The 12,050-nt window shown below is 35.5% G+C and overlaps 1 protein-coding gene across 1 annotated transcript in view; it reads left to right on the forward strand.

The window, feature by feature from the left end:
- The first annotated feature begins 2,689 nt into the window (after window positions 1–2,689).
- LOC107685661 (PR domain zinc finger protein 2-like) overlaps window positions 2,690–12,050 on the forward strand; it is an 18,311-nt gene continuing 8,950 nt past the window's right edge. Inside the window, exons 1-7 of the mRNA XM_016482332.1 lie at window positions 2,690–2,771; window positions 5,976–6,044; window positions 6,208–6,328; window positions 6,721–6,824; window positions 7,109–7,261; window positions 9,289–9,415; window positions 11,556–11,669. Of these exons, the coding sequence (XP_016337818.1) occupies window positions 6,214–6,328; window positions 6,721–6,824; window positions 7,109–7,261; window positions 9,289–9,415; window positions 11,556–11,669 (613 nt within the window). The 5' untranslated portion in view covers window positions 2,690–2,771; window positions 5,976–6,044; window positions 6,208–6,213. The remainder of the gene's footprint in view (window positions 2,772–5,975; window positions 6,045–6,207; window positions 6,329–6,720; window positions 6,825–7,108; window positions 7,262–9,288; window positions 9,416–11,555; window positions 11,670–12,050) is intronic.

Here is a 12,050-nt window from a genome sequence, read left to right on the forward strand (position 1 = left end):
TCCATTAACATCTTACAGAGTGAAAAACTGTGAATTAAAAAAAATTCATCAAGATGTTTTTAACTTCAAATCGTTAAAATATGAGTCATCTATTGCTTTCTCTAGTGGAAAAAGTTGTCTTGTCTGAATCAGGTGAAAACTTCACACAGGTCAAGCACTGTTTATAAATGAAAACCGTTAAATGGTGGATTTTGAGAGGACAACAGGAGATGGACTTTTTCACTAGAAGAAACATTATTATTGATTATAGACTCATATTCTGGCCAGAAGCAATGGTTTAAAGTTAAAAAGTCTTGATGAATTTGTTTCTTACAAACATGCAGCTTTTTAGTTCACAAGACATTAATAGGTAGACTACAGTCATGTGGATTATTGTGATGTTTTTATCAGCTGTTTGGACTCTCATTCTGACGGCACCCATTCACTGCAGAGGATCCATTAGGGCAGAGGTCTTCAACCCTGCTCCTGGGGACCCACTGTCCTGCAAAGTTTATTTCCAACCTGCTTCAGCACACCCGCTTGTGTTTTTTCAAGCAGTCCTGAAGAACTTGATTAGGTGCTTCAGGTGTGTTTGATTAGGGTTGGAGCTAAACTCTGCAGGACAGTGGGTCTCCAGAAGCAGGGTTGAAGACCTCTGCATTAGGGAACAAGTGATGTAATGCTAAATTTCTTCAAAACTGTTCCGTTGAAGAAACAAACTCATCTATGACCTGAAGGTGAGTACCTTTTAAGAAATGTTTTACTATAACTATTGCTATAATAGTGTCAGACCGAATTATTTGTCACCTTTAAATCTGTTTATGCCTCTCTTTCACGTAGTAGTGTAATAAAACAAATAAAATAAAAACAAATCAGTAAATCACAAATTCCCAGAGTATGCAAATAAATGCAGACACCTCATAGACATGTTACTGGTGTAGCTGTGGGTGTCTCTGAGGACATGTTTAGTATATACAAGTGTGTTTAGCACATGTTGTGCAGGATGTTCACAATGAATGGTTGATGGGTCAAGCAGAGAAAATACGTCCATATGTGGAACATGCATCACTGAGAGGCAGATGTCTCACTCTCCACATCATAACACATGAGGCTTATGAGAGGAAACGCTGGGCCTGGATATATTTGGGATGTGGACTATTGTAAGCATGTGGACCAGACACAGAAGGGGTTTACAGGTGTTGACAGCTCTCTCTGAGAATGGAGGAAGGGCTCTATGCATATTTATCGGTCAGGGTGTTAAATTATCCTAAAATATTTAAATTCTGTTCTTATTATTTAATAAACATTTAAAGCAAGCAGATAATTTTCTCTCTGTCCCAATACATATTTAGATCTGAACATAAGAGATAGATTCAAATGCATCAAACTCAATCTAAAGACTGATATCTGCAGTGCCCCCTAGTGGCCGAAATTACTACAAACCTTTAGACCAGTTATTTGGGATTAGTCCAGTTAGGGAAACTGTATTTTGAGGACACAATTAAATGTAATGCACTTCAGATTAGTTATTTACCTACTTTATAAGTTATTTATCATGTTACACATTTTATGGCATTATCCACTTCAAATATGACGTGTCATGTTGCATTATTTTATAACACCCTTTTTCTTATATCTAATATATGTTCAGAGAGAGTTGATGAAATCTGATATTGAGTGCAATTTCTGCATTCTAAACAGAATATTTTCTTACTTTAAAATGCAAGAAAAGACAGGTCAGATCTACTGTACAGGCCGAATTTAAAAAAAGCAAGTCTTGATGAATGTCATCATTACACAGCATATTTTAAACCATATGAAAATCTGGATTATGTTTATGATCTGATAATCTCTCAAATTTGCTATATACCAGGTTCATCTTTGTTGACATTTCTCTACAATAAGACTATATATTATATTAACTAGCCTACATTTTGTTTATAATTTTGGGAATGCTGTCACAAGGTCTTGTAAGGTTTTGAGTCAAAAATCTGAAATCTTTAAATTAGTCCAAATATCCTGATGAAGTAGTTTGTGATTTTTTAAAATTTTGTTTTTTTTTATTTAAGATCCTCCAAATTAAAAATTAAATACCATTTTGCTGTAATCGTTGAATAAAAAGCGAACACAATAAAACCACAAACTCATAAATTAAGACCATAAAATATATTTAAAAAACTGAAATTAACAGTGCTCTCAGACATTTTTCATAAATACTGGGCCAATTTTCATTACAATATTTGTTGACCATAACTAGTGGGGCATTTTTGTTGTCTCAGAAGACTCAGCAAGTCTTTTTTCCTGGGCAATAAATGTGAAAACATTAAATAGCTTTTTTTTTTTTTTTTTTTTAATGCGTGAACTTCATGCCGTTGCTGTTTTTAACAGGGCTCTCAGAATAGATTTGGCCTTCTGCTATGTTTCAGGAGCTAAGACTTAGAGGACAAAAATAAACTCATCCTCAGAAATATTCACTGGAGAAAAAAAATGTCAATCAGCTCCAGTCTCCTCTATGCAAAGTGTACAACTGAACACATTAGGTAAACCAAGCTAATAAGGCACATTTTGGTATTATATGTCCCTTTGAATGAGCTGATGTGTGATGGTCCAGGTTTCGCCAGCTTTACTTTCACCAATGGCCCATCGTGATGGTCGTGTGCCTCTCCCAAATCTGCGACCCAACCGACCAGTTACACTGGGGAAGCTCTATAAACTCTAGTCTCCATCCGCCATTTTCAGCACATTGGAAAGCAGGTAGACCAAAAACTACACTGTGCTGGTGAAAACAACAGGTAAGTGTTCAAAGAACACCATGCTCACATTTTTATTTCAATCAAGCCTTTGCAACGCTGCACTGAATGGCTTGGAAAGCAGGAGGACACCTTGCTCGGAGTGAGTTGCATCGGGTTTGTGCACTTCTGAGTGCTCGGATTGATGATAACAATACAATCTGTTTGCCCTGCCAGTCTACAAAGCAACTCGAGGGCTCTGGTGAAACATTTTGGAGAACTTTTTCTCTCATAGAAGATTCCTAGAGCGAGAATGTGACTATGAGAAGTGTGTTTTAAGTGCGATGTGTGTTTGTTTGCCTGAAAGTCGGGATATACAACCTGAGCAGTTTTGCACAAGCTGGCTTAATTGACGAATTAACAGCATCTGGTTTCCATGACAATATTTGAAGCACAAGGATACATTTGACATCTATTTTGCATACAACCCGTACTTGTTTTGCGATTTATTTTTATTCAGGTTTATTATAATTATGCTGGGAGCATATAAGTATTGTTTGTCGGTGCATAAAACTCGACCTCCAAATATCGTACCGTAAGTTTTTGCTGTTGTTTCTTTGAAGAATTTGGAAACTTTTTCGCTGTTAGTTGAAGCATCTTCGGCTGTGGCTGCTGAAACGCCTTCTTTCTTTGTCCCACAGTCACCGTCTGTTATTAACAAAGATGACACAATGAAATACTTCTCATTCATCTCTGGATCTTATTCATGCTCCTGCCTCGCAAACAATCCTTTTCGTATTCTTACATATAGTTTAAAGAAAACGTGTTAAAATACAATAAACACAGTAGGATAGTGGAGGGTGTACAGATGAAATTATTGGTAACTACTGAGGTGAACTTAAAGGTGCACTCAGCAATTTTTTACTAAATAAAAAAGTAAACGTAAGGAAATTAAAAACACTTTTGAGAAATGTATTTTTTTAAATGATACATTCACATGAGACAGGCTGAAATCATATCAGTTTTGTATGTTTTTTTGCATAGAGTGGGTCGCACCCTCATGGACGCTGCCATGTTGGAATATGTTAAGAATAATACATCTTTAAGCCATTATGATGGTATCTCTCCGTTTTGTTTTGTTTCATTTTTATTGTTTTTGTGTGTGTGTGCAATTGTGTTGTTTAGTGCAGCATTATCTGTTTTTTGTTTACATAAAAATTATTTAAGAGTAACAGCAAACATAAATTATATAGTGCTTTCAGTGCTCAGTGTGCTTTATGAAGCTTAAGTAACAACATACATTTTTTTTTTAGATTAAATTCATATAGACTTGTGTAATAAAACACATTAAGTGTGTGTGTGTGTGTAGCTTGAGCATAGATGAGAAGGAACAAAACAAACAGCTTGCATTGCATTAGTTAGGAAGCAAACCTCATGCATCCAGGCCAATGGGTGTCATAGAGTTTAAACGTTTATGCTTGGCATTTATGCATTTAGCAGATGCTTTTATGCAAAATGAGTTGCAAAAGTGGAACTAAAGCAGCTTAAGTCATCAAGGAGCCAACCATATTCATAATATACAAAGCCAGGTTTATTTAGATTAGGAAATACTGGGACAAAAAAGTTAAATTGATTAAATAAAATGCTGGTGCCAAAAGTTATATTAAGTTTTTCATTATAAAGTTATTCCACACATTTATGAGACTATGTCTTCAGAGGAGGTCACTGCTGCAGACTAATAATTTTTTACTGACAAGATAAAAGAATGAATCCTTAATGACTACACTGCACTTGAGTGCAAATACTATTACTGACTGAGAGAAAGGATCTTTTTGTGGCTGTATGACCACACGTAGGCTTCTGCCAATTAGAAATCACATCTATTTTTATTCACTACTGAGATTTGAATGTAATGATGCCATGAATTATTTCTGCAAGCATCCATCCTGACAAAAACAGTTTGAATTTGATATTTGAATTTGATTCCAAAAGCATGTTTTAACACACTTTCTGTTGTGTTGGGTTTGCATGCTCCAGCGGAAGCCGAGAATCTGTCTCCGACCTCCACGCTTATGTAACAGTGTCACATCAGAGAGGCCCCTTGTGTGTCATGCTGTTTTCTCAACTTCCTCTTATTCTCTGTAGCTGTCATCCAAACCTGATGACAATGTTCTACTTACCGTCCTGTCAGCTCTGATTATTGCTCTATTCTTATGCTATGAGAAGGATTCTCTGCAGACCCACAACAAAATGCATCATCATTTTTCTAAAACTGTGGGATTTTCACCTGTATGCCTGACTAAATAATATGTTTTTTGAGGGCTATTTCTCAGGTGGTTGGTTGGATATTAGGTGAAGCTGGGTTAATTACACGTGTAATGTTGGTGAGGCCTCCGGTAATAGATACTGTTTATAGTCTAACCACACGTTAGAACACAATTTGGTTTGAAAAACACCTTGAAGGTGGCTCCTTTTCACTTACTAAAACCTCTCAGAAGTTAAGATGCTAGAAAAGCAACTTGATCATTTGTTGACGAATTTACTGAATTAATTATGTTGTAATTAAAAACACTGCCATTGAAAAGTTTGGGGGGTTTTTTGGGTTAAGATTTTTTTTTGTTATTTTAATGTTATTTACAATTTCTTATGCTTGCTAAGGATGCAGCTGTTTGCTCAAAAAACTGTTAAAACAGTAATATTGTAAAATAGTATTGCAATTTAAAAGAACTATTTTTAATATATTTTAAAATGTGATTTATATCTGTGATGGCTGAATTTTCAGCAGATATTAAATCATTCTAATGCTGATTTGGTGCTTAAGAAACATGTTTTCTTATTATCAACGTTAAAAACTGTTCAGTATTTTCTGTGGAAACCATGATTCATCTTTTTCAGTATTCTTTGATGAATAGAACGTTGAACAGCATTTATTTGAAATATAAATCTTTTGTAACTATTTAAAAGATTTTACTCTCACTTCTAAAGAAGTAATGCATCATTGCTGAATTGTTTCTTTCAAAAAAAAAACAAAAAAAATCACACTGATGCCAAACTTTCAAACAATAGTGCAAATAAAAGAAAAGCAAATATCAGAGACTTTGAGTTTACTGAAGGAGTATTTGCGGTTTTAAGCATACCTTGAAATGGTCTTTTCATGCTTTCAGCCTTAGGGATTGCTTGAGAGCAAGTACCATCCTGCATCATAAACATAGAGGATTATTTTGTTCTACGTGGTGAAAATAACTGCTCCTATTTTCTGTTTTACAGAATCCATGAAATAAGAAAGGTCTCAAAAGGAGTCTCAAAGTTCAGTTGAGTGTTAAATCCTTGGTGCAGGTATGGTGAAACAATTTATTTTTTAATACCATTTAGGCTAAATGCTTTTTTCCCAGAAAAGTTCATACTTTTGCTCTAAAAGCAAGTACCATGAGCACTGCTTACATATAGAGTTAAGGAACACATTGTAAACTGTAAAGTCCCCCCCCCTCCCCTTTTTGAGCCTGTAATGGCTTTGCCTCAAGGAACATATGAAACCTTGGATGACATCCCAGCCCATGTGTGGAAGGGGCTGCCAAACAGCATGAAGCTGGGACCATCAGCTGTCAACCCCAATCGCATTGGTGAGCAACAGCATGGTTGAGTACTTGTAAATGACTGTGTTAACGAGAAGTTGTGTGTTCATTATTAGCATTAATATTCATTAGTATTTTATGCTTGATGAAAGCCTATGAAATGCTCCGAATCTTATTTTGTTTGATGTTTGAAATCGAGAATGCGCAGCACGCTGTGGTGGTGCCCTAGAAATACACAGATAAATGATTAATATCGAATATGCTTCAAAAATGTCTCTCTGAGAGTGTCTCTGGAGATCTTAAAGTGGCTCATTCTGATTGAGGATTCAAGCTCAAAAACCCGTCCAGAAAAAAAAAGAATGTATAGAGAAGACAATAAAGTTTGTGTTTCCAATGTTTGCTTGCATAAGATTTCTCATGCTGTCCATGTCTTTCTATAGGTGTCTGGGCATCTAGATTAATACCTAAAGGCAAAAGGTTTGGACCATTTGTGGGAGAACGAAAGAAGAGATCTCAAGTGACGAGCAATGTTTACATGTGGGAGGTACGTATTAGACACCACACACAGGAAACTCTAGTTCTGCCTGACTAGAAGTCTGAATACACTGATGAGCACAAAGCTTGTTTGGACCAATATACACTACCGTTCAAGAATTTGGGGTCTTGTAAGATTTGAATGTTTATGAAAAAGACTCTTATGCTCACCAAGTCTGCTTTTATTTGCGGTATTGAAAAATACCGTAAAAACAACAACCCCAAACTTCTGAATGGTAGTGTATGTTTTAGCAGTGGTCTTTAATTAAATGCATTTTGTTTCATTATCATTAGGTATATTTTCCAGCCTCGGGGTGGATGTGTGTAGACGCCACGGATCCAATGAAAGGAAACTGGTTGCGGTATGTGAACTGGGCACGCTCTTCTCAAGAGCAAAACCTCTTTCCACTGGAGATCAACAGAGCTATTTACTACAAAGTGTTAAGGGTAGGTTAACCTTTAAGATGTGATGAATTGGTTTGAGTTTGACCATGTTAGGTTATGACTGCAAAGAGCCTGGAGGAGATACATACGGCGGAGTGGTACGCTAGTAAAGGGGTTTTCAAACTTTTATATGTGGTGGAACCCAAAATAATATGATTCCCTTGCAGGGTACACTTTTCCTAAAATACTAATCAGCTGTACTACTGCTCAAAAGTTTGGGTTCAGTAAGACTTTTTTTTTTTAAAGAAATCAATACCTTTATTCAGCATAGATGCATTAAATTGACATTAAAAATGTGACAGTAACAACTTTACATTATCGCAAAAGATTTCTGTGAACCTTTGAGCTTTCTATTCATCAAAAAATCCATCAAAACTGTTTTCTTATTGATAATAATAAGAAGAAATGGTTCTTGAGCATATTCGGATAACAAATCAGCATATTAGAATGATTTCTGAAGGATCATGGGACGCTGAAGACTGGAGTAATGGCTGATGAGAATTCAGCTTTGTATCACAGGAATACTTTACATTTTAAAATATATTACAATAGAAAACAGTTATTTTAAATTTGAATTATATTTCACAATATTCATGTTTTACTGTACTTTTTAATCAAATCAAATAACTGTGCCTTGGGGAGATTAAGATACTTATTTTAAAAGCATAAAAAACATGAAATTATTAAATAATTAGCTTTAAATAATTAGCTCAGTGTATTAAAGCAAAGGCATTTTTTAAAGTTAGCTAGTATCAACTTTAGTTTTTTTCTACCACTATTAATATTAGATGTGTAGCGGAAAGAGAACTATTAGGGCTGCACAATTAATCTAATTTCTAATTGCAGTTACAATTATGGATGCCACAATTACGTAATCGTTCAAAGTCCACTTATGTTATTCTGCACGCTTAAGATATGTTTTTTTCTATCTACAGGTTATCTTAAGGGTTTTTCCATTGTTTTAGTTTTAGTATAACATTATAATACCATTCATATTTTTACTTTTTTTATATAATTTAAAGAAGAAACCAATCCAATGTACAGTTGACATTTGAGCCTTAATGCTATAGAAAAGCACTAAAGGTTTTTCAGTTTGAGTGTTTTCAGCTTGTTTATTTTCATATAAAAATACAGCATGCAATTGCATCAAACAATGGTATAAACATCATTCAATGTAAATTGTAATAATCGTAATTAATAATCACAATTACAATTTCAAGGGAATAATCGACAATTATGATTTTTGTCATAATCGTGCAGCCCTAAGAACTATATTCAGTTGCATTTCCCTATTTTGTGCTTTTTACAGTTAAGTGTTGTTAGATATGAATGAGAATGTTGCGATTGAACCCCCACTGAGCAAGCAAGAGGCAACAAGTAAAAACTGTTCTTGAAAGTATGTACATTGCAAAGAAGGAAAAATGCACTTATAGCCTACAATTTGATGTATGCTTATATAAACCTATATAAATTATAACCTTATATAAATGTATTTCTTACTGTTTAAAAGGGGCTGTTAATAGAATAAATCTCATGATTGTATTGTGATTTTGTTTTTAAAAAATTGCAGCCCCCTTAGGGTCCCAGTTTGAAAACCCCTGTACTAGTATATAAATGCACTCAAAGATAATGGACTACATACAACAAAACTCTGATTTTAATTTCATGGAACTTTGAAAAGTAGTAATATGTATGGGACTTATATAGAATGATCGTAAATATTGCTTAAATGTATGCATATTAAACTTTTGTGAAATAGTTTCTCAATTTACCAGTACAAATTAAAAATTCGTAATTTTTTTAACACTTTTTCTACATATGTGGTAGTTGATAGATGAACAAAGCATCTTTAACGTAACTTAAATGTTATCAAATTCCCATTACCTTAAAGGAGCTGTCTGATACTGTACCCTAGTTTGTTATGGGGGTCTGTTCCTAAATGCCTGCCAGAGCGTCAAGGCCTAGATAGTATTTCATTCTATGGCATGCCACAAAGCTCGACTCTGATTGGTCCGTGTACTCCCCATCAGCCAATCGGACCGGACGAAGAACTTCTCGTTTGGTACAATGGGGAAGACAATCCTGAGATAGCAGCTGCATTAGAGGAAGAAAGGACTAGCAACCTGAGCAAGAAGAGTTCACCTAGAGCAAAGCGAGGTAAAATGAAAACACCGCCTCTTATTGCGCATACCTGGTGTTTTTTTCTATAGATATATCTAACTGGTGTCCGAAAACACGTCTATTATATGTTTGGATGCGTTCGCAGTCGCTAGCTGGAACTAGCATGTTAGCCACCTGGCTATTCGCCCATTTCATACGAAGATGATTCTGAAACAGGAATTATGCACGACGTTCTGTTGTAATCAACTTTGTTAAAAAGAAAATCAGCCCGCGACTGAGCCAGATGTTGATGAACGGGTCGGTTAGCCGCCTTGAAGACTCGGACCTTATTCCAGTGTCTCCAAATCTAGTGAACTTCTCACCTAGAGAGCATTTTGAGCATCACGGACACGTTCGAGTGTTCGATTTAAAACGTTCGAACGCGCCTGTGATGCCCGAGCATGCCATCTAGATAGACAGCTCGCTAGGTTTAGAAACACAACCCATGACTAACAGAGATGACCTTCCAGACCCTCCTTGCAAAGCATTTTACTAAATGAGCCATAAAATAAACACAGAGTTTAACCTCTAAAACCGACATGAGAGTCGCACATCACTGCATTAAGTTTATTTGACACTTATAAACTTGTACATAATTTAATAAACGTTTTGGGGAATTAATTTTACTATAAAATATTGCACAAATATATTTTTGAGTTTAAGTGGTTGTATCTGGTCTGGATGTACTTTATAGACTGATGTAAGAATGACTGAAAAGGACGATCTAAACTTGCTGTTGAGAAGATCATTTCCTGGTCCTTTCATTGAGTAAATAGGCATTTGACTTTCATCTGTTCAATGACAGTGCAGCTAAATGCACGAAGTTTAAGTTAGCTTAAGTCCAATTTTACTTTTAGAAATATATAAGAAAGAGTAGTACTCGAAATATTTGCATGTTAATGACATTTAAACGTTTGCTGTCACACCGTATAAAAATCGTGAGGGATTGAGATATTAAGTATAAAATGTACATTTAAGTCAAAAAAAAAATCCTTAATATAACAAATTAATCAAACTTTTGAATGTCATTAACATGTTGACATTCTTACTATATATGTAAATAAATCCTTTATGTTGCGAAAAGCAGAGTAAAATGGCATTGTAAAAGTCTGCATGTGCATTAAAGACTTTGCCATGTTTTGTGCATTGAAATATGTAGTTAATTTTGTTTGAAAACATTCACGGTTGTGTAGATAATGTAACAGATTAGCATTTGAGGACAGTGTAGGAAATGGATTTGTAGGACTGTTTGACAAGTATGGTCAGATGACCAAGTTAGTAGAATGTATCTGTTTTATGAATTGGGTTTTGTATAAGATGCTCCCAGATGACCTTGTCACAAGGACAGCAGCTGATAGCTGGTTTCTTTTCTTGGCTGAGACCATTTCTGTGAACCTCTGTGTAAATGTGTATAAAACCATATGTAATTTGACAACATGCCTGTTGTCATTTTCTCACCCTCAAATCACTCCAAACCTGTATGACTTTCTATCTTCTGTGAAGCACAAAAGGATATACTTCTAAGGATGAAAGTCTATGTTCTTCAGAACATCATCTTTTGTGTTCCATAGAAGTCAATCATACAGGTTTGTAATGTGGCATGACAATTTTTTTTTGGGTGAACTATCCCTTAAACTTAATCTACTATAGTCAACTGCTGTTCAGTAACAATTAATGCTCCCTACAGTTATGTAATAATGGTGGTGTAGATTTTATTATGGACATTAAATGTGTGAAAACAAGCATTTCTTTGCCTGTGTCATGCACAGTGCTGCAGTTACTGAGTAGTCAGTCTGGTTTTGTGGTGAGCTGCTCGTTTAGAAAAGAAGGCTGTGGCATACTTGTTTTGTTTTGGATCTTGCCGGTGGAGCTCTTTATTCTAGTTAATGTACCAGATGTTCTTCCAAAACTTTGTGCTTTACAGTTTTAAGTTTATATTTATGAACTTTTTATGACATTTCAGTTTATTTTGTATTAAATATTTATATACTTCTATGAAATGTCATTGGATTCAATTATTGTAGGTTTTGACAGCCAAGATAAGAAACCTAAACCTAATTGCTTTTTGCTGGCTTTAGTAAGTTTTGAAAGTTATCTATTTTTTTAATTCTAAAAATACATCTGTTTCTCCCTAAAGCAAGGAAGAAGCTGTCGGAAAAAGTCAGGCAGGCTGATTTGGGTGGATTCTGTGAACCGAAGAAATCGAGTGCCGCTGAACCCTCAATCGCAGAGATGCGGGACTCAGAGGAAGGTAGGTTATGCTCTTCATCAGCCCCTGGCAGGGATTTGTGCCATTCACAAGTATGTTTTGCTCAGTCATAATATTTTTGTTATGGTTAACAGTAGTGTTGTCAAAAGACCCGGTATTTCGGTACCAAGTCGGTTCTAAAAAAATGAAAACGTTACGGTACCAGGTTTTTTTAAGTACCGGTGGTACCGAGTACCCGGTCAACCCGGTTCTTGATGCACTGTCCGAAAGCTATCCTCTTCCTGTGTTGCCAAGTCCGCGGTTTTCCTTCCGGTTTTGCTTTAACACTGTTGTTTTTCATGTCCGCGGGTTGAAAAACGACCCCATTAACGTGATATTTAGGCCCTGGAATGCGAATTTTACCAGGGGAACCCCGCCAAAACA

The sequence above is a fragment of the Sinocyclocheilus anshuiensis genome, unplaced genomic scaffold (assembly GCF_001515605.1).
Source record: "Sinocyclocheilus anshuiensis isolate Anshui unplaced genomic scaffold, SAMN03320099.WGS_v1.1 scaffold257, whole genome shotgun sequence".
In the NCBI taxonomy this organism is placed as follows: domain Eukaryota; kingdom Metazoa; phylum Chordata; class Actinopteri; order Cypriniformes; family Cyprinidae; genus Sinocyclocheilus; species Sinocyclocheilus anshuiensis.